Raw genomic sequence first — 24,165 nt, 5'->3', positions numbered from 1 at the left:
GAGGCCCTGAGTTCAAACTCCAGTACTGCCAAAAAAAAAGTTCAATAGAAATCCTAGATCTTTAAATATATATGCATATATATGTGTACATAAATAAATTGTGATTGAAGCTGTTTTTTCTCTGAAATTCCCCAAATATCTAACCATATTTAAGAGTTCATTTCTAAGGTAGACTTTAAGATTTTGAAAAACATTCTCCCACTGTTTTAAATTAAAAGTTTTTCTCAAGGAAAATATGTATCTGCATACAAGGTCAAAGAAAAAAATCACCCTTACCAAATCTTACTTTCTTGAGTTACTTGTGTATCTTTCATAGTTAGTTTTATTTTCCTAAATATAATATAAAAATATAATTTTTATATTAGTTTGGTCTCTCCTGCCTTCTCATCTGGTACTCATTGCCTTTCAGAATTACATTATCTTTTCTTTCCCTTCTCTTTTAATCAGAATCCTATTTCTGCCTCATAACTCAGCTAACTGTCAGTATTGGAAGAAAAATTTCTTAGCACCAAAGCTGGGACTCCATTAGTATATACCAATATAAATGTGTTGGTATAAGTTGTTAAAATATTGAAACATTTTGGTAATGGTTGGGAAATAGCCATCCTTAATACCTTCATTATACTTCTTCACAGGCCTTTGTCCTGTGAGGATCAGATCCCCATGATCTAGCTAGAAGTACATGGACTGTAGGACTCTGTAGGCTCTGTAGAGCCTGTAGGACTCTGTTTCAACCCAAGATTAGTAGATACCCCTACTAACACCTATTTATTAGCTCCGATGAAACTCAAATGAAAAGAAAAAATGCTGCCAGCATGAGGAAAGATACTTTTGCACAGCCCCACTGGCTGTCCCTTAAGTAAGCAATCCTCCCTGGGAGTCAGTGTATCACCAAGGTCACTGCTTCAGTCAATTCCATTTCCACTATTTCTTCCTTTAATCTTTGTCTGAATGTGTCTGACACCTAAGTGCTCATTTAGTTTTGAGGGATCTTGATTTTCTTGCCATAGTTTCCATTAAATGATAACATTGGTCACCTCCAGATGGAAAGAGAGAAAGGTATGGATAACATTAGTGTATATTTTCATTTCCAAGTGACATTAGGCTGTTTCTGAGTCAAGTTCTGAGTGAGTATGCAAATAGGGAGCCTCTCCCTGTCTGGTTTTCCTTTTGCTGTCATCATCTAAGGCCTATCTCTTTCTGTTACTCTAGAAATTTAGGCCTTTCCCTTTATGTCTTTAAGGACTTTCCTATCTTCATTTGTCCCTTTCTCCATAAATAAATAATCAGCAACATCATTTATCCAGCCATTTGTCTCTCTTGATTACTAGAGAGCCCCTAAGGTTCCTTTTATCCATTGCACATGAACTGTAAAGCATCGAAAGGAAAGTGGAGTATAAGTGATTAGTGTATAAGCCAAAGAAAAGACTGTTGTGCCGAGCATGGTAGTACATCCCTGTAATTCCAGCACTTGGAAGGCTGAGGCAGGAGGATCAAGAGTTCAAGGCCAGCCTGGGCTACATAGTGAGAGCCTGTCTTGAAAAAAAGAAGAGGGGAGGGGAAGGAAAGAGAGGAGGGGAGGGGAAGGGAGAGGAAAGAAGAAAAGAAAAAAGTAGTAAAGGACTCTTAATTTACTGTAGGTAATGAGTCTGCTCCTGCTTAGGACATGTCTTATTTCTGCTTGCTTTCTCTTCTTCTAAGCTATAGGTCAGAGCTGCTTCCATTTTGTTACATTGTATGGTAGTTATCATTTCATTTTGGAAGATATCTCTGGGGAGTTCCCAAATTCAGCCAGAACAGCTACTCCTGGTCCTTTCTTGGTCACTCTTGCTTCAGCCACCCTGCAGTCTCTGCTGTCCCTTGCCTCTTGTGTTCATCTTGTGTACCCCTAATCAGTATTCCCAGTTTTCCTTCCTCCTCATTAGCTTCTCCCTGACTGCCTGTGTTCCTTACCTGCCTCTCTCTCTGCAGTTTTGGCCCATCTCGTGCCTCTGCCTTTTCTCCATCACAGCTATCCTCAAGTCACATGGGTGTCCTTAAGGGCTTAAGGACCATATATATATATATATATATATATATATATATATTATATATATATATGAGATGGTAGCTGGTCTGTTACAAAAACCTGTATGTAGTTGGGAAGAAAACCTTGTCAGTGTAACAACTGAAAATTTTTAATTTGCCCTCAAATGTTTTTTGGTTTTTTTTTTATTTTGAGTGGGACTGGGTTTGACCTGAGGGCTTACTACTTGCAAAGCAGGCACTCTACTGATTGAGCCACACTTCCAGTCCATTTTGTTCTGGTTATTTTGGAGAAGGGAGTCCCATGAACTATTTGACCATACTGGCCTTAAGCTGTGATCCTCCTGATCTCAGCCTCCCAAGTAGTTAGGATTACAGGTGTGAGCCACTGGCACCCTGCTTAAAAAATTTTAAAAAGGTATTTTTATTAATTGCCCACATTGTGTGTAGTGTTTGCCTTATGGACTAAAAAGTTCAGACAAAAAAGTTGTCTTATACATACAAAAATAATTTTTCTCCCATCAGTCTAGTTGTCTAGTTGAATAAATGGTAAGGCAAAAAGAAAGCTGCCTTTAGGAACAGTGGTATTCATGAAGTCTAAATCTCTCTTGTCCAAAATTTTGTTCCTGCATATGCTAAAGCACAGGTTTCTTGGGGCCACTTCATCTTAAATTAGAATATTTATTCATATGTATTTTTTTAAATCAAACTATTCTATAAATATTATGTAATCACCTACTAGCCTAACAATAATGACAAGGCTAGCCTCATTGCTGTTGATAGAGACCTAAATATCTGATAGTCATAGCTTATGTTACATGTGTTATTATTAGGCATTTGTCCTATTTACCTTTATGACTTCAATAATAATAATAATTAACATGAATTGAACAGTTATTCCATGTAGCCATTGTGCTAGGCCCTTTATATGAATGAGTTAGTCAGCTTTCTATTGCTTTGACAAAATGTCTGAGAGAAATCAACCTAAAGGAGGAAAGATTTATAAATTTTGGCTCATAGTTTCAGAGGCTTCTGTTCACGGTCACTTAGCTGTATTGTTTCTGGGCCTGTGATGAGGCAGGATAGTGATAATGGGAGTATGTGTAGAGCAAAGCTCTTCATGGCAGCCACAAAGCAGAGTAGAGAGAGGGGAAGGGGCAGGAGTTCCAGTATCCCCTTCACAGGCACGTCTCTTCTTCCATTTAGGCTCCAACTCCTGAATTTTCTATCACTTTCAATAGCACCACCCACTGGGACCCAGGCCTTCAACAGCTGAGCTTTTGGGTGGCAGGTCAGATCCAAACCAGAACAATTAAATAAACCTTTGCAGCAACACCAAGAGGCAGATACTGTCATCATGATTCAATACATTCAGAAAGATTATCAGCCCAGGTTCATTCAGCCAATAAATAAAAGGCAGAGCTGGGATTTGAACTTTGAGACTTTCTGCTCCAATGTCCATCCTCATATCCTTGCCAAACTATACTAGATGCATTTTAGAGTTAGCAAATCACAGGCCTTCAATAAATACTTGTAAAATATAGCAAACATCTAAATACTTCAGTTTGGTTTAGCTAGTGTTTATGGAATATGTACTATGCATGGGGCATTCAAAGATCATTAGATAAACATTTATTAAAATTACATGAGATGCAAATCACATCCACAATTAGATACCACTTTGGACCTGTTAGGATTACTAAAATTTAAAAAGACAACAAGGGAAGTGGAGATAGGAGGCCAGCCCAGGAAAAAGTAAGACCCTATATTATGTAGATACCTTGGCTCTTAGACATTGGTTTCCAGAGCCTCTGTCTGCTGCCTGTCATGACAATGGGCTTTCGGTTAGTCCTGTATATTTTCATTATTTCTCTCTCTTCAAAGACTGTGATAGGTGTTTTGTCTTGCCTCCTTCCTTTGAGACCACTCTTCTATTCTTCATTTATTTAAAGCTCCAATTTGGAGTACTGCTTTGCTTATTGTTCTGTGTTGTGTTGTGCTTTTCACATTATGATAACAATATTACCCATATGGAAGAGGAGAAATTACCTTGTACATCACTTGCTGCTGAAATGTTCACCTAGTTTGAGAGCCAGGTAGATCTCACTGAAGTTGTATATCTACTTTGACTTGGGAAGAGCTTGAAATCTCCAGTCAATCTCCCTCAAACCAGCAATGCTCTCCCCCTATTACTGAAAATATCTAAGAGCTAATAAAAAGAAGCACTTTTTTGTGTCTTACCTAGCTCAAAGCCAATTTTCCTACTACTTTCCATACCCACACAACTTCCCATTCAATCCATTGCTACTTTTCTCTTTGTTGTTTAGTAGTAATTCTCTTTTGCTGATGTGTAACTCTTCACAATACATCTCAGCTTCTCAAAAAAGAAAAAATGCTCCCTGAGAGGGAAAAAAAAAAGACCCTGTCTTAAAGACTAACCAGGCATTGTTGTACACATCTATAATTCAGCTGCTTGGGAAGCGGAGGCAGGAACATCACAGTTCAAGACCGACCTGGGAAAAATCATGAGGCTCTATCTGAAAAAACAAACTAAAAAGCAAAGGGACCAGGGCTGTGGCTTAAGTAGTAGATCACTTGCCTAGCAAACATGAAAGAAAGAAAGCAAATACCGATGTGGATGTAGAGAAATTAGAACACTCATACAGTACAGTGAAAGAAAAATGCTATAATCATTTTTGAAAAACAGCCTTACAGATTCTCAAAATGTGAAGTAGAAAGTGTACGACCCAGCAATTCTACTTGTAAGGGAATTGAAAATAATATGTCCACACAAAAACTTACACATGACTCTTCTGGCAGCATAATTCAGAATAGTCAAAATGCTAGAACAATCCAAATGTCCATCGGTTGACTGGATAAACAAAATATGATTAGTTCATAGAATGGAGTATTATTTGGCTTTAAATAGGAATGAGGGCCTGAAGGAAATCAGGCATAAAGTCCACATGTTATATGACTCCATTTATATGAATTAGCTAGAAGAGCCAAATCCATGGAGACATAAAGTAGATTAGTGGTTGCCAGGAACTTCGAGGAGGGAGTAACTATCTAATGAGTATAGGGTTTCTTCTTGAGACTGATGAAAATATTCTATATTTAACAGTGGTAATGACTGCATGACTCTGAATATACTAAAAATCATTTAGTTGGACATTTTAAAAGGATAAATTTGTGGCATATGAGTTACATCTCAATAAAGTTGTTTTATTTTTGAAGACAAGGTCTCACTATGTAGCTCAGGATGGCCTCAAACTCGGGATCCTCATCCCTCAGCCTTTCCAGTGCTGGGATTATAGGCATGAAGCACCACATTCAGCTCAATAAAGCTGTTCTTTCAAAAAAAAAAATTATATGCCAGCATGTGAGGATGCAAGCATGAAGAAAATAGGTGACTTTCCTTTGGAGCGTACTTTTTACTTGGGAGAGACAGTTATAAACCAATTTTTTAATGCAGTATGATGAACATAAAAATAGAGATGGTTGTGGTAGCTCAAGGCTGTAATCCCAGCTACTCAGGAGGAGAAGATGAGGAGGATCATGGTTTGAGGCCAGCCTAGGAAAAAGTTAGTGAAATCCCATTTCATCCAATGAAAAAGTTGGGCATAGTTGCATATGTCCGTCATCCCAGCTACTCTGGGAGGCATAAACAGGAGGCTTGCAGTCCAGGCCAGCCAAGAATTAAGCAAGACCCTATCTCAAAAATAACCAAAAAGTGAAAAGAGCTGGAGGAGTGGCTCAGGTAGTAGTCATCTGCCTAGCAAGCACAAGGCCCTTAGTTGTTCAAACTCCAGAAAAAGAAAATTTCATACATTTCAGAGTAGAATCAACAAAATGAGGCCTGGGTCATAATCCTGTCCTGCAGCATGTACAAAAAAAAGGTAGTAAAGATTGAAGCAGGCATTTAAGGGAAATGCCACAGCAAAAGGCAAGGAGGTAGATAAGGAGAGGACAGATTGAAGCTATGGGATGAGGTCTAGTGTAGTCTAAAATTGGATCGTACTAGAGGATTTTATAGATAATGTGATAAGCAATGCAGCGTGGAGAGACTGTGCTAGTAGGAGAGGAGTTTGAAGTATCTCTGAACCTTACCTAATGTCCTGGCTTAAAAATATGGCTCACAGGCACATAGAAAATAATCAATAAAGGTCAATTAATTTGACCTTCTGAGTTATATTCTAGTGATGTCCACATTATAATAGATTTCCATAAATTCTAACATTCTAACAGACAACCATTCCCAAAGACGTATGTATGTAGTGGTTTTAATATCATCATTTTAAAAATTGATAACATTTTTAACCACTTTTTTTTAAAGTTCATTTGTTTTTTCTATTTTCTCTGTGCCTGCAGAGAAAACTAGATGTACCTAAGAATAAATCACTGTCAAAATTTTGTACAACTGCATGGGAGTGGACTTTTTGGAAAATAAAGGGTAGGGGAAGGCAGTCATTTCTGTTTTAGGTTAATTTAAATACACTTTTTAAAGTTAGGTGATTAAAACCCTACTTCTGTCATTCTGTATCCTTTAAAAACAGGCTCTTTTGGCCTGTTTACAAATGTTATTGAGCACTGTTTAGTTGCAGTTCCAGTCATCAATCTACTGTCCTTCAGGAGAGCAGCATGATGTCCCAATCATCATTTGTGAAACAGAGGTTTATTAGTTCTTTTAGGAACTGGAGCTGAATGACATGAGGCAGTAATAGCTCCTACCAGAGCTCCCCTTTAATCAAAGTCTATTAATGCTGACATCAGTGCTCTTGCTGGTGGCCTGTGCTCTGCTAGAATAACACCAAGCTTTGAAGTGCTTTATGAGTTTTACTGGATTTCCTTTTCCTCTCCTTCGGGTCTAATAACTGACTTTTAATCCTATCATCATGGCCAGGGTATTTGTCTGAAAAAACCAGTAGATTATTATGGTGCACACAGAGTGAGCAAAAAGATAAGTTTCTGAGCCTTTCAGATAAAAACATGCATTTTGCCATCTTAATCATTTTGCAGTTTTTATTCCCAGCACTTCTCACCAAAGGCAGTATCTTTCGTTTTTCATAAACAATAATTGGACAAAAGAAAGGAATATAATGATAGCATCAGCTGTATAACTGAAAATAGGAATATGTTCTCCTGTCTTCCATGATCTTTATGACATGGGCATGTTGACTTCACTACATTTTCCCATAATCCTTATAAAGAAAATTACTGTAGACTCAGATCATGTCTCCTTTTTTGAAACATCTACACTGAAGTACCTTATTTACCACACATTGAAAGAGTCATGTACTATAATTATTTCTTTAGAAGTACAAATAGTCGTGGTAAGTTAGGATATTTGTCAATAACTTACTGTAAGGTCTTTTCTTAGTATATGAATGTTGTTGCAAAAGACAAAAGCCTTTTTAACTTAATATTGCTATTAAGAAATAAAGCTTTACTAAGTCATAAAAATATTTTGTCTTTCTCTGTTAGTTGCCTATTCTATCACTAAGAAAAATGATAATAATAAAGTCACTAGTTTTTCTTTATTTTTGGCAATCCTGGGGCACATGAACCACACCTCCACCCCAAACTCATTTATTTTTTAAATATCAATCTGACATTATGGTATGGGTACTGAATATGTAGTTACTAGTATCGCTGTTGGAATTTGAAGATCCTCGTCTATTTTGGTGAGACCAACAAGGTTGTTTCTTTAGCCTCTTAAGTGGCAGGGAGTCGCATTATTGATAAATGTAACATTTTTTGCAAAATACATTTGTTTGGGAAGTGTTCTGTTTATAATTATTTCGTACTGCCTTATTCGCTAATGTTTTAATCAGTGAATCCACTGAAAGCTTTAGAAGTGTCACCAACTCTACTAAATATGGATACTCAATGAAAACTAGCTTGAGATTTAAAAGACAATGTAAAAATCATAGAAGCATCTTGTATACATTTTGAGTTTATAGTTAGTATATGTGTCTATAAGTCAGTATTTTGTTAAAAAACAACTTTCTTCTTTTATTAACCAGCCATGTCCTAACTATGGGCTGGAATCTCTTTGGGGAGTCAGTGGTGATGATGTGTCTTGTCTCACAGCATCGTGTGCAGTGTATTTTGTTTTAAGCTAACCCACATGACATGCAAGTCCTTTGCGTCCTGCAACTCATGAGAGTTGAGAATCCATGTGCTTTCCTCTACTCACCTCACCTACTCACCTCATCAGCAGTTTCCCACTTTCAACTCTGCGAACATTGCACATGTCATTTGCTGTCTATCAGAAGTGATTTAGAGTCCAGTTACATTGATGGGCTCAGGAGTTTAGCTGGCACATTTTGTGCCTGCACAGGATATACTATATAGGTACTTATTAGTTTTTAAAAATTATTCTTTGAGGGAAGCCAGAGGAGTTTTTATGAAGTATCTAAGAATTCATCTATCTGTTTTCTTTAAAAAGAATTAGGATTGCCATCCTTCTGCATATTCACATCCAAACTCTTTCTTAATTTCTCTTTACTTGCAGAAAATTAGGGAAAGAAATGGAGCTATTAAAACCTCTAGTACAGGCCTGGATGTGGTGACTGAGGCCTGTAATCCCAGCTACTCAGGAGGTAATGATTGGGAGGATCAGTTTGACAGCAGCCCAGGCAAAAAGTTAGCGAGACCCCCATCTCAGCAAATAAGTCTGGTGTGGTGGTACACACCTGCAACCCCGGCTACACAGGATATGTAGGAGGATTGAGGTGGGAGGCCAGCCTGAGACTTTATATGAAAAATAACTAAAAGCAAAAAGTGTTTTAGGGGTGTGGCTCAAGTAGTAGAGTAGCACTTAATTTTTTTTTTAATTCATATGTGCATACAAGGCTTGGGTCATTTCTCCCCCCCGCCCCCACCCCCTCCCTTACCACTCATTCCGCCCCCTCCCTCTCCCCCCTACCCCCTCAATACCCAGCAGAAACTATTTTGCCCTTATTTCTAATTTTGTTGTAGAGAGAGTATAAGCAATAATAGGAAGGAACAAGGGTTTTTGCTATGGACTTACATTTTTAGTACCCAGTTTAGGTTTGTCTTAAGTAATTAATATCCTTGAAGTCATAAGTCATAAATTAGCTAAAGTCATTGCTAATCTTACCCTCTTCTTTTGCTAAAATTATATTCTTAGTGAAGCCTTTGGCTAGAGAAATTGTTAAAGTGATTTTCATCCACTCCCCTTCTGTATTTTATCGATTTATTGACAGCTAAACTGTCAATTTATTATTACCCAGTGGCATGTGGTTTCAGAACAGCATATCCACTGATCACTCCCATGATTGTTAGCACCCTCCCTTAGAGGCAGAGCTATGTATCAGTTTCTGATCACTGTTAGTCCCTGCTGACCTTTCCACTCAATTTGCCTTTGGCACACAATGAGAATCTCTCAAATTGGGCATTGCTTAAACAGTACAAGAAGTTCTCTTGAAAAATACCTATATTAAGGAGCTCTTCTATATTTGAAGGTTTTGGGAATTCTTTTTTTTGGAAGATTTGTTTTGTTTTTTTTGGGAGAATTGCTTTTGTTTTACCAAATCTTAAAATTTTTATTTTTTTTAATAGAGACATAAGTCTTTAGAGAAATTTCTTAAAATATAGATTGGGACAGAAAATTCTGATATGATTTAGACATTATTTAGTGTATGTGATAGTGACCTATTATATATTTTATGTATATAGCTATACTGACCTCTGTTGTTTTATTTACTCCTCTTTAAAAATGTTTTAAAATGTACATCCAGGAAGACAGACAGTTGAGGGAGAAAGTCAGTAAGTAAAAACAGATTGAATGAAAGACTCCTTACTTAATGGTGAGACCTTTATCACTCTGGTGGCTAGCACTAAGTCTTATCTCTGAAGAGACTAGACTAAGAAAAAACTCATTGAGACTCTTAACAAAACTGTTAATGGTGACTCTACAGTGAATTCTTCCTGTAACCTCCCTGAGCATTTTAGTGTCTTATTTTTAAATATGAGTGGACACTGAAAGGCCATGAGACATTAAGAAAAGGCTCTCATGAAAAACAAGCACTAAGGCAAGCCAAGAAAGACACAAAGACACATATAAAACAGATAATGTAATGAGCTGAAGAAAACAACAAAACAAACATATCATTAATAGACATAAAGAAGTAAAAGAAAATATTGTACCCATGAAATAAGAATAAGAAAAAGAAGAAATAAGCAGAGGCATGGAGTAAGCTTTTCTCTCGTTCCTGGTTATTACTGAACCTAACTGGGCGGTGACAGGAGATGCAGAAAGGACACAGGATAGACAGACAGACAGAAAGTTGAGGCCAGGTGTTTTGGATGTTCAGGTGGAGAGGCACAACCCTCATTGCTTCTTTTCTCTATTATTCTTTTCATTTACTCTGCTTCTTTTCTCTGTCTTTATTCTTTAAGGCCTGACTCCTTTACAGTTCTTTAAAACTTTGCTTCACTATTCTTTGAAACCTCTTTCCTTAGACTCGCTCTATCCCATGTTTTCTCTTAGCTTTTCTTTAGCATAATCTCTCTTAAAGCCTTTGCCCTCAGACTTAGTGTCCCATGCTCTCTCTTCAGCTTTCTTATATCCCCAGTTCTCAGACTTGCACTGTCCCATGTTCTTTGTAGCTTTTCTTTAGCTTAGCTTTTCTAAAGCCTATGTATAAAGTTCTCAGTGCAGACTCGCACCGTCCCATGTTCTCTCTTTCTTAAAGTCTTGGCCCTCAGACTTGCTAGCAATTTCCCTTTATCAATTCCCCTTCAACAATTCTTTATCCCCGTTCAGCAATCTTCCTCCAGCACTTTCTCTTCAGCAGTTCCTTTTCCCTTCAGCATTCCTTTTCTCTTCAGCAATCCTTTTCCCTTCAGCAATTCTTTTCCCTTCCAAAAGCCTCTCACACCCAAAATCCAAAAGCAAAAGCCTCAAAGCAAAAGCCTAGCATCTTCCTTCAGTAAGTCTTTTATATCCAGTGGTAAACAGGGTGGAATAGCAGTTCTCGGGGAGGGGCATGACATTGTAACAGGAGAAACCTTCATTCCTGCTTCTCTGAATGTAAACAACTTAGGAGAAGCAGCTGTTCTGCATTTTCCTCTTTTGTGGCCGTGGCTGTGCCAATCTCATCATACAGATAAACATCTTAGGAAAATCAATAAGCTTCATCTCACCTTGCTTATGTCCAGTTCTCATAGGCTTCTTGTAATCCACTCTCCACCAACTCACAATCTCACTGAAATTAAAATTTTGTAATACCATACATTAATAATTCAATATAGAAGGCAAGGAAGATAATAAGGAAACAACCCATAATGAACAAATAAAGAGATGCACTTGCTGCATCTTCAGAGAAAGAAAGCTTCCCAGAACTAAAGGACACAAGTTCTTCTGATTGAAAATGTATACTGAAAATCTAGTATAATAAATGAAAAACCAAACACACATACTCCACTGTTCTCCCAATGTTTGCTTTTGGACTTTCTTCTGGGTTTCTTTTCTCATTCCAACCTTAATGCTCTCCTGCTTTCTGTCTTTTACTTTTTCTTATTTCTCAAACTAATTCCATATGTCATGACACCCATTTCTATGACTTTATCTACCTGGGTAGTAATTCCTAAATGTCTAAATCCAATTGTCCATTTCTTTTGGACTCCAAACCTGCTACCTGAAACCATCTACCCTGGTATCCACCAGTTCTCACATGTCTAAAGTGAGCTTACTCCCTTATCTCTTCTCTTTTGGCCTTTCAATGAACTTATTTTTTTGTGTTTCATATTTCAGTAGTTGAAAACATCATCCTTACCATATTATAAGTCAGAACTCTAGGAGTCTGAGACAAAAGTATATATAATCACTATGAGCCCTAACATCTTTTTTCCCCTCACATTCAATCAGCTTATGCTATCATTAAATCTTGGTGATAAGCCCCATGTGTCCTGAGCTCTAAGGCAACATTCCTATTCCTCATTCTTAATATGAAAGGATAACTGGAGGTCATTAGACGTTTGAGGAGGAAATCCGTAGTATGAAAACAGAAGTAAACAAATAACAAATTTGATCCTGAAGATAACATTTTAAAAACTCTTAATTAGTATCTTCAAATATCAGATGATTTTACAAATACAAGTAAAATCAGAATACTATGAAAAGGGAAGAGGGAACATGAAGCAACTTCTAGATGTTAAAAATATGACTGCCAAACTAAATTTATAGCAGAGATTAAAGATAGAGGAAAACTGGAATTTAGAGTGCTAAAAGACAAAAAAGGAGAAAACTATGCTCAAAAGATGAGACATAAATGTTTAGGTCCAATGTTATGTTAACATGAATGCCAGAAAATGTGAAAAGAGAAAATGAAAAGGAAGAAACTATCAAACAAACAAAAAAAATTTCTGAAAACTAGTCAATGTTATTAAAATGAATAAGGCATCCTGAGTGCTGAGTACAACATCTAAGGCATATAAATGTAGATGATGTAGGTACATAGATAGAGGTAGATAGAGGTCATTATGAAAATTTTAGAACACTAATGATAGAAGTTCCTAAAAGCCTCTAAGAAAATATTTTCAACCTACAGAGGAACAACTCAGCGTCATCAATGTTGGAAGAAAGCAGAACAATGTCTTTAAAGATTTGTAAGCCCACCAAAACTACTAAGGATAAGGGCAAAACCAACTCATTTCCAGATAGGCAAGGAATCAGAAAAATTACCTCTCTTGTAAAATCAGTGTGTTTTAACCAGAAATTGCTGGTAGAATTTGGCTACCAAATATTTGCTATATTTTGAAAATCCTATTAAAATATGTCTGTTAAAGAACCTGTTCAAATGAATACTTTTAATGCTGTTTGAAAAGTGCTTCCTGGTCAAGTTAACATTTTAATATGACTAACAGTGCTTATATACACTGTGTTTATGGTTTAGCCATGAAAGCATTTTTCTAGGTTCTTGACTGACTTGTGATTTTAAATACATAATTCTCTCCTTTCTCTGACATACACATAAAACTGACAATTTATGAAGTGTATTTTCATATAGTAACTTCTCTAGACAAGTTACCTAACCTCTTTCGAAGCTTCAGTTTCCTCATCTGAATTATGGGAATAATAATAGTATGTACCTCATAGAGTTGGCATGAGGATTAAATGAGTTAATATAAAGTACTTGGTACATAGCATGTGCTAAGAAAAAAAGATATACACACACAGTACATGGATGTTTTAAAGGTACCCTGTATAATATGTATATATGAAGATTCATAGCATAAGTGAATCCATTTCCAAAAAGTTTTCAAAGGATCAGGCAGTATCGTTAATAAAAATGTGGAATTGAGCTCTTTGATTTAATAAGAACAATTGTTTTTTAATTTGATAACTGTTTGCTTGTCCTAGTTTGAAAAAGAAAAGCAGCATGATATTCGATCATTCTTTTTACCAAAACTTGAAAAAAGACACTTGGAGACATCCTGTGATGAATCAAGGATATTCCAGGAAAAAAGTGCTATAGTGGCATCAGACTCTGGAAAAATAGTTACCAAAGATATTGACTGTGAAAGTAATTTTGAACCTAAAACTAAAAGATTGAAATTGATCACCACCACTGACCACAACAGTGAACCAGAGGAGAAACCGTCCTGGCCCAAACAAACCAAATTTTCACTCATGGAAGGTGTCCCTGAAGCCAAATCCCTGTCACCTACTCTACCCCTTCATGGAAAGGACTGGCAGTGTGGTTTCTGCACCTATATCAATAATTTTGCACTTCCTTATTGTGAAATGTGTGAGAATCTTCAAAGCAGTGCTGGTGAGTTAGACTGAAGGTAACCATGGAGGTGGGGGCTGGCAGGAATATCTTGAGATAATCTGTGCTTTTAGATACTGCTGTTATTGAAGGGTAGTGTGACTCAGCATTGACTTCAGCTTTTAAAATGGAGTAAGAACTTCACATAGAGAAGACTGTGAATCTATCCCTTGTGGAATGTAAAAAGCTCCTTCTTCTGTCAAGAATGTATATCCCCAAGTGTCTGTGATATGGCATTAATTTGGCACAAATGGACATTTCTGATTAATGTCAGCAGGATGTGAATTCAGTGGGCAGGAATAGAAGCTCTGTTGCTATGGTAGCAAATGTGCTTTACAGTCATAGACCTGCTGTTTTCTTTCCTCTATAGATACACTTGTTTTTAAGGAAATTGTAAATTATTTTTATTTTTAAACATTGAAATAATCCACTGTAGCTTCTTTGCCTACTTGGTATACTTTATGCCATGTTTTTTGCTTGACAAAGTCACAAAAACTACTCTATACTTCTTCTTTAAAGAACCAATATAATGTTTGTTTTATGAGTTTATTCTTTTCTAAAACATATTATTTTGTACTTAGAAATCAGAAACATACTTCAAGTAAATTTTATAGCAAGATATGCCATTTCCTGATGTTTAGTTTCTGAAATACTTATTAATATCCATGTTTTTCAGAAGAAAAATATCATTAGAATTCTCTTTGTTTCCAATTTTAGAGAGTATTTTTATGTGAATGAAAAATGCAAAGTTGACAGTTTTGGAATCTAGAAATATTCATTTTATCTGTGGTAATAATGTTCGCATCTAATTTTCCTTTAATTCTTCTGAATATTGATGTTGACAAAGACTCAGCTCTGATATTGCAGTTCCTTTCCTTCTGCCTTGCTCTTGTCTTTGTCATAGTTTTGACCTGAAGGAAAATGTAGTCAGTAGTTAAGTTTTTACTTTTTCACTTCTGGGTGCTCCTACCAAAATTGACAAGTCTGCCATCTGGGTGGTTGTATTTGTAATGTGGGCACCTGTTGTCTGTGAACTAAATTGAAATCATAAGCTTATTCCATATAATATCCCTGCCACAATTAGCACCACCCCATGAAATTCCCAACTGGCACAGGCAATAAAAATAAAGTATATTGTAGCTATAAAATAATGTCAGCTCATGTTAGGTATATAAGGTAACTAATTTAGGGAAAATCATAGTTTATTATGTGTTGTGTTTTACACTTCTGATTTTTCCTTTGTGATGCCAAAAGCAGCACTGGAAGTTACTAGGCCCATGATTTAATAAGCAACTTGGCAAGCAGCTTAACAAATCACTACTCTTTGTGAATATGAAACAATTTGCTTAGAGAAAAATTAAAATTCTAAGTAGCAATGGATTACTGTATCTTAAAGTTGTAATTATTGGATTTATATTACTACAATTTGGCATAATGATTTCCAACCTTGATTTTTATATACCCCAAAAGTATTGAAAAGCAGAATTAATATTTTTGAATCTAAAATTACCAGTACTTTCCATATAACTTTTTGAGGAAAGGATAGGATCCAGAAATTTTTTTTTTCATTTTTCTTTTATTATTCATATGTGCATACAAGGCTTGGTTCATTTCTCCCCCCTGCCCCCACCCCCTCCCTTACCACCCACTCCGCCCCCTCCCTCTCCCCTCCCCAATACCCAGCAGAAACTATTTTGCCCTTATTTCTAATCTTGTTGTAGAGAGAGTATAAGCAATAATAGGAAGGAACAAGAGTTTTTGCTGGTTGAGATAAGGATAGCTATACAGGGCATTGACTCACATTGATTTCCTGTGCATGTGTGTTACCTTCTAGGTTAATTCTTTTTGATCTAACCTTTTCTCTAGTACCTGTTCCCCTTTTCCTATTGGCCTCAGTTGCTTTGAGGTATCTGCTTTAGTTTCTCTGCGTTAAGGGCAACAAATGCTAGCTAGTTTTTTAGGTGTCTTACCTATCCTCATCCCTCCCTTGTGTGCTCTCGCTTTTATCACGTGCTCATAGTCCAATCCCCTTGTTGTGTTTGCCCTTGATCTAACGTCCACATATGAGGGAGAACATACGATTTTTGGTTTTTTGAGCCAGGCTAACCTCACTCAGAATGATGTTCTCCAATTCCATCCATTTACCAGCGAATGATAACATTTCATTCTTCTTCATGGCTGCATAAAATTCCATTGTGTATAGATACCACATTTTCTTAATCCATTCGTCAGTGGTGGGACATCTTGGCTGTTTCCATAACTTGGCTATTGTGAATAGTGCCGCAATAAACATGGATGTGCAGGTGCCTCTGGAGTAACAGTCTTTTGGGTATATCCCCAAGAGTGGTATTGCTGGAGGATCCAGAAATTTGAAGAAGCCGTATTAGATATTGCAGTGTATAAAGGTTGCTAATTCAGTATATAGTGCTTTAGAGAAAAATGTGGTATAGACTACATTGAATGCTAATATTTACCAATAGGAACGCTTTTCTTCTGATTTGTTCTTAACATCTGTAGTTTATACTTAATAATTTGCAACTGAAATAACCTAGATTTGTATATCTCACTTGAATTCCAAACTGTTACAAAGTGACCTATGTAGCATTTCTGCCTGGCTATTTAATGGGAACCTCAAGTTTAATATGTCCAAAATAGAATTCTTGATTCATCACCACCATCACATTTAACACTCAAATGTTGTCCCTAATCTTCCCTATATCAGTTTAAAAACCTCAGCAGTATCCTGATCTTTCTCACTTCTCCCACTCAATCCATTAAGTAACCTCCAAAATAAATCTCCATTCCAATCACTTTCTCTTCATTGCTACCATCCTACTCAAAAGCCACTGTCATCTTTTCCCCAGACCTCAGTAGTTCCATCTAATCTTCCCCAATTGTGATCCTTCTGGGCACAGCAGCTAAGGTGATCCTTTAAAAACTTAGATCTTATTATTCATCTGCCTAAAGCTCTGTATTGGTTTCCAGTTATATTTAGAATCTAATCCAGAAATACAAGCTCCTGGGCCAGGCTTCTAGGTTCATGAACAGCTCTGAGCTTACATGGGACTCCCCGAGAGAGCATGGCCCTGACAATTTTTTCTGTATATAATATTCTAATACTGCTCCTTTAAATTTTTGGATTCCACCCTTTCCTCACCATTCTGCCTGCCCCAGTTCCTTTTCTCACAGAAACCCAGTTTGAGTCTCTTTATCTGAAGATACAATACTTATTTGTTTGTATTTTTATCTATCTCTTCCACCAAGGAAATCTCCAGCAAGCAGGGCAAATAATAGGCTCCCAATAAATGCTTTAGGTGAATGAATAAATATTAACATTGTTTCTCTTTATAAGACTTAGTTGTGACATTTTTAACGGTTTTTAATTTAAATTATTTGATTTTAGCAATTCCACAAATAGACAGCCTCAATATTATTCGGGGTAAAAACAAAAATGAGGAAGATGATTCTCAGAAAGACACCTCCAAAAAAGTTCAAGCTAGCTTCAACTGTGAAAAACAAGTCCTGGAACTGTCAGAACCAGACCAGTTGACTGAGGGCAATGAAGAAACATCAGAAGTTCAGAGGGAAGGCAGTCATACACCCCAGGCAGATAATGGTAAGTCTTGTTTCCAGTGTCCAAATAATAACCATGTACTTTAACACATAATACTTTTTACTAGATTTGTGATTAATACCTTATTCCAGGTGTCTTTCATTTTCTTTTATATTAAAAATATCTAACACTTTTAACCACATCCATAAACACCAGATGGCTGGAAGAGCAGAGTTTATCTGTTGCCATTAAGACACTACACACGAACCGAGTGCCTGTGGCTCATGCCTGTAATCCTAGCAACTTGAGATTAGGAGGATTGCAGTTCGAGGCCAACCTGGGCAAATAGTTTTTGAGACCATCTCCAAAATAACCAGAAAAAAAAATGGATTGGAGGTATGGCTGAAGCAGTAGAGAGCCTGCTTTGCATTCATAAAGGCCTGAGTTCAAACCCTAGTCCCACCAAAAAAATAAAAAGACATTACTCTTGGAACAAAACCAATAAACAGTTGTATGTGTTGCCACCAGGCCTGTTGCCCTGCCTCAATCAAACCTAGCCCATTCACACAACAAGGTGTTGTTTTGATTTGGGGAAGGTACTTTTGGACAGAATAGTAAAATTGACAGATTATTAACAACCCTTTAACAAATCATTAATCCTTTACACATGAATTCTTTTATCTTTTAAATGGTTATACTTTACTGGCATTTAAAATTTTTTTAAATAAATTGTTTTTAAGAAACATGATTGTAAGGCTGTATGAATCTTAGCTATATTTGGAGCCAACCATGTAGTGGCTCAGATTTATTTGTTTGTTGCCTGATTCCATTCATTATTTGTAACTATGATGGTTAGCAAATATGAGCCTGTAGTCATGCATCACAAACTTTTATGGGCCAGCTGGAAAGACTGTGAGTACTTTGTATTTCTGTTCATTTTTACTTGCTTAGTGACCATAGTAACCTATAGGTTTTTATAAAAACCAACTCAAAATTGTTGGGATGAGACTGCCAAACTTTTTCTTCTAAGCTATTAAACACTGATTAATTTGGAGTCAGATTCATAGCTTTAAAATGAAATGCTCATTTACAAATTTCTGAGCTCAGTGCATTGTCTTTTCTTCTTTTCCTTGGCTTTCTTTCCCTCTAATTCCTCAAGTTCTTCCCGAGGAATATCTTAGGTGGAATTCTGTATAGGTATAATTCTAATAGTGCTTAAGTAGACAATGTAGACTCAGAGGGGTTATACTCTTGTTTTTCTCTGGTTTCCTTGTTCCTGCTGTGAGTAAAAGAAAACACTGAAGTACTGATGAAGCTTGGGTTGCAAGGTAGCTTAAATTTATGAATACTTCTTTTAAAAATCACTAGACTTTTAAAATTTCCATTCAGGCAGTAAAATTTGTGTTGGCCTCATCCATTCCAGACAATGCCAGTATTTTCCCCATGCTTGTCCCTGCTTCCTTTTTTTGACTATTCAGATCAGTGGGCTAAGAACTTCAAGTAAGTTATACATCACATCTTCCTACTAATATGGATTTCCATGAAAAACAGAGAAAAAAGACAAAGGAGGCACACTATGTTAAATGTTTATTGTACCTATATTCACTCCTTTGGAGTCAGAACGATACATTCTGCTCTGGAACTATAGTTTTGTTCTAACTAGAAGTCTAGAGTTCTGGAAGGATAGCTGTATGTTCAACAAAGACATCATGTTTAGTCTCACACTATAAAATTACATTTCATGGAAACACTGAAAAGAGAAATATGTTAGTTCAATATAGCTGTTTGCTGCCAAGAATGAATATTAACTGCTTTAGAACTGATCTGATAATTCCCTTTCTCAAAGAATGACTTCTGATCTTTATACATTAATGCATAGCTCTTCAAATACAAAGACACATTGATTATGAAATGCACTTCTGGACCATTAAAAAAGAAAAAACTGCCAGTTATACAATAACATAATACCTTAACTGTAACCCAGACCAGGTCATACCACCGTCCTTCACCTTGACATTTGTTCTGGGGTATTTGGCACTATCTTCTGCATTCATTTACTTTATTTGGCAAATAATAGGCAGCTCTTTTGCTTATCTCAGTTGTCCAAATAAAATACAACTTCCTCTATTTGCAGAGATTTTTTTTCTTAGGTCCTATGAAGCACTTTGTTATTCCTTTGCAAGAAAATAAGAAATTTTGCTTATTCCTCCAGGAATATATATTTGCTTCTTTAATATTAACTATGTTCTCTACTTTATTTCCAAGTTTTTTTGACATATATATGTAACTTTTCATTTCAATATCAAATCATAGTGAAAAATTTTGGAGCTATCTTAAAGTTAAACTCAATACATGTAGTAACAACAGTGTGTGTACCTCATGTGTGGTTCTGAAGTGACAGTAGTATTATGGCCTTGCCTAAGCTCATGCATTGCATGCCATTCAACTTCTTCATAACCAGCCAACAGTGATCCTTAAGTGTCACTATTATTGTTAATTGTGAAACACCAATTTCAGAGATGTTAAAGTACTTTTTATTATTAGCACATATTGATTGCACAAAATGCATTTCACTGTGCCATTTCCATATGTTCATATATCATGCCTTGATCTTGTCTACCCTCCCTTCTATCCTCTCTTGCACTCCTCTCTCTCTGACCCCTCCTCCAGTCTCATTGCCATTCCCTAATAGTCCCATCTTTGAATTGATTAAATACAGTAAACCCTTAGTATCCACTGGCATATAGTTCCAAGGAAACCACTGTTGAGGAAAAAACAAGAATGCTTGGGATACATAGGGTTTAAACAGAACTGATGATAATGCAAGACTGACTTGATTGCTTTCTGCACCAGCTAAGCTGCATAATGCATGTGGGAATTTTTTTTTTAACCACACTTGGTCAAATCAAATTTGTAAAGTGACCAACCAATGCCATAATTAGAAAAATTATGATGATATCACCAAGTAGAACAAACAAATCCTAGCTCTGGGAAAGTACTTTAAAAGGTCACTGAGGAACTATGGTTGAGTTAAGAGTACAAGCTCTGGAACCAGATTACTGGGTTTAAATCTTCTTACTAGTTTTGCGACCTTACCCAGATTGATGTGCCTGTTTTCTGTTGTTTAAAAATGCACTATTTATTTGTGAGGTGTGCATACTTAGGACAATACTTAGAACAGTGTCTGGAACATTGTGCTTAGTAAGCATTAAATATTATTCTTATTTTACACTTGCTTTGATAATCCTTTCTCCCTTGCAGCATGTTGGAGAAGGAGACTGAGAAAAGGCTTTAAAATAATTACCCAAAAATAAGTATGTCCACTCGTCTGCTTTTATGAACGTGAGGGACCAGGCCATAAAGCATTTAAGTGGCCCTCAACACAACCACATTGCTACTGATAATCAAAATGGTGCCCATTTAGTGTCAACTTCAATATACTTTAGCAAAAGGGAGAGATTCTAAATTCCTTCACAACTAGTAACAATTCCTGGTGGCAGGAAAGTGTCCCTTAGGCCTAACTCATATCTTTTCAGCTAATTCTGTATCTGTTTGTTTCTTGTTAGGTCATTAGCAAAATGAAAAGTAACTGGTTACCATACCACTGATGTTAGATGGCCTACCATGGGAATTTTATTTTAAGCCTAGATACATGTTCTTTGTCAAATATGTTGATTTTTTGACATAGCTATTTAATCATTCTAACCTACAAAAGATTAAAATAAACTATTGTAGATAGAGCAGATGAGCCTTCAGATTGTCTTTCGTTTTCTTTATTAGAGCAGTTCAAGAGCTCAGATACTCTGCCAGTGTATGATGCCTTAATGTTTTGTGCAAGTATGAATACTGACCGGATTCACCTCTATACTAAGGTAAGCATCATGCAGATTCTGCAGCATGAAATGTAAAAAGGCTTCCTCTTTTTCATTTTTCAATGGAGCTATTTACCAGTGAGCCAGATCTCTAGTCTTTTTCCCCTTAAAGCTAGCTATCAGATTCCTGTGTTAAATCTAAAGGCAATGAGAGGCAAAACAGCATAGTTGTTAAAGTTCATAGACTCCAGGACAAGACTGCCTTGGTTTAAATCTGTTACTGTGTAATCTTAGACACATTACCTAACTGCTCTGTATTTTGATTTCCTCAACTATAAAATGTAGAGAGAATTTATTGCAAGGATAAAAAAAAGTTAAGTCCTGTAAAGCACTTGGCACAGTATGTAACCCTCACAGACTCTCAGTAAGTGTTAGTTCCGGCACTGATCATTTGAAGCAGCAGAAGCTGCCACATTTTTATAGACACCAAACCTGCCTCTCCATGCTGAATAAAGATCGACGCTTTTGTGATATAATCACTTAAATTCCTGCCATAGACCGGGTCAGTGACGCTCAAACTTTATTTGAAAGGACCCCACTGTACCCCTAAAAATGTGTTGAGGACTCCAAAGAGCTTTTGTTTTTATAGGTGTATCTGTTGATATTTACTATATTCAGTATTTAAAATGAGGACACTTAAAATATTCATTTCTGGATCCATTTTGAAGTAACAGTAATAAATCCAGTACATATTTATATAAATAATATATTTCCATGAAAATTATATTTTCCAAAACAGAAAGAGGTGTAGTGAGAAGAGAGACAGTTTTACATTGTTTAGCAGTTTTCTCTAAAGTCTCAATAGAAGACAGTAGGATTCTCATGTCTGCCTTTATATTCATTTTGTTTTGGTATATCACATAGCTGCTGGAAAACTTCACACATTTTTGAAAAAAACAATGTCTTATAGTTGTTGCAAAAACATTTGTCAGTTTATGGACCCCCCTGAGAGGCTCTGGGAGACCATATGGAATCTTTATCCTCATTAAACTAATATAAGTATTCAAGAAAAAGTTTGCAGATATTTAAAAAACTTTTACTGGGTCTATAATTTCAATTTTCTAAGTAAGTATAATAAAATAATACTTCTAATTTTTTTAACGTCATGGTCCATTCTATGGAAAACATGCCTTTTAAAAGAGAACGTGACCAAACTTTCAGTTAAGGATTTTTACTAAATCAAATATAGATCCAGACAGATGGCGTACCATGTAATAATCTTCATTTAGAAGGAAGTGGCAGGAACATGAATACCAAAATCCCCAAGCAGCATCCAGCATGGGGTCTACAGTGAGATAGAATCAAGAATAAAGCCAAGCAGAAGTCAGTGCTCCTCTTATGAGCATGGACTCTACCCACCCTGTTGAGTCTCTAGATGCGGTGAGACAGACTGGGAGGAGCACCAAGAACTCCTCTGCTCATCTTCAGGCACGTTTAAGTGTCTTGAGCTACCTTCACCCCCAGGGGCACAAAGTGCCAAGCTGTGCCCCTCAAATCATCACAAAAGGAATGAAAAAGTGATCCCCAAGAGGCTTGAAGGTTGAGAAGCCTAGAGGCAGATAGATAACAGTTAGCGAACACCAAGAATTCAGAAGCCCTTAAATTCTTCAAACATTTTATTCTATACTGTGACGGTCTGGTCAGTGTTTTCCCCCTTGGAGTGGAGATGTAGAGAAACTACAAACTCCTAGTAGAGAATAGTGTGTGCCTGCTGCCAACCAAAAGGCGGTGACAGCCTTGCTGACCCCCGTTCTGACTCTACCACCTGGCCTATGCAGCACAACCTACCTCTCCTTCTTGACATACCTGTCAGTAATCTCAAATGTATTTTAATGGTTGTGTTACCGGAAAAATGGTCCTAAAAATTACCTCAGTTCTTGTGTCTGGCGGGAGAAGAATTCAGGCAAGACTCAAAGATTCAGTGAACAGTCAAAGCCGGAGCTGGCTCATGCCTGTAATCCTAGCTATTCAGGAGGCAGAGATCAGGAGAATCATTGTTCGAAACCAGCCCAGGCATATAATATAGTTCACGAGACCCTATCTCTACAAAAATTCTTCACAAAAAAGGGCTGGTGGAGTAGCTCAAGGTAAAGGCTCTGAGTTCAAGCGCCAGTACTGAGGGAAAAAAAAAGGTAACAGTAAAGTTTATTAGGAAAGGAATACACTTTCAACAGACTGAAAGCAAGTTGTCTCTAGAGTGAGAGCAATGAGGTAGAGTTGGGGGGAAGAAAAAGAGAGAAACATTTCTTGTTCCCCACACAGGAAATGGGAACAAAACTCAAAATGGTGGTCCCCATCTCCTAGTTTTATACTGGAGAGTTGGGGGAATACAGTTGGTTAAAGGTAGTGGGACTGGGTGATTGAGATGGCTGTTAAAACTGGGAGGGATCATTTTGGTCCCTGGGATGATTTTCTGGATTTGGATCATTGTCTTGTTAGGAGAGACATTGAGTAATCTACTAGTTTCTGCTTTAATTGATAAAGAATTTGTGTTTGAAATTCCTAACCTTTGCTCTTTCTAGCTTTTAGGTCTGGGTATTTGTTTTGTTAAATTCACTTGTGAAAACCTCCCTGTGCCAGACATAGTTGATATTTAGGGTATGGATTACTCATGGGTAGAAGTAGAAATTTAGATAAAATTTTTAGTTCACTGTACACCTTAAAGGAAAAGTCAGCAGCAGACATTCAACATCTTGTGTCCTACTTAGAATGGTTCATTTCAACCCTAATCCTAAATCAAGGGTTTAGAGTTAGATATTGCAATTATATATCTAAACTTTAGAGTTACATATTACATGTGTTTAGAATTGCATACTACATTTACATGTCTAAATTTTAAATCAATATGTAAGTACTTTTGTGGTGTGGGAGTTATAACATTTCTTTTTGGCTATAAGAATTCGAATATGAGTTG

General features: G+C 36.6%; 1 protein-coding gene across 9 annotated transcripts in view; it reads left to right on the top strand.

Moving 5' to 3' along the window:
- Positions 1-24,165, top strand: part of Zranb3 (zinc finger RANBP2-type containing 3) — a 226,460-nt gene that overhangs the window by 167,839 nt on the left and 34,456 nt on the right. For all 9 annotated transcript variants that reach the window (XM_074070642.1, XM_074070641.1, XM_074070638.1 and 6 more), the window contains 3 exons: positions 13,418-13,829; positions 17,230-17,442; positions 21,160-21,251. In XM_074070642.1, coding sequence (XP_073926743.1) covers positions 13,418-13,829; positions 17,230-17,442; positions 21,160-21,251 — 717 coding nt within the window. The remainder of the gene's footprint in view (positions 1-13,417; positions 13,830-17,229; positions 17,443-21,159; positions 21,252-24,165) is intronic.

Source organism: Castor canadensis, chromosome 4 (assembly GCF_047511655.1).
Source record: "Castor canadensis chromosome 4, mCasCan1.hap1v2, whole genome shotgun sequence".
Classification (NCBI taxonomy): Eukaryota; Metazoa; Chordata; class Mammalia; order Rodentia; family Castoridae; genus Castor; species Castor canadensis.
Note: the sequence above shows the minus strand (reverse complement) of the source record. Positions and strands in the feature narration are given on the sequence as shown.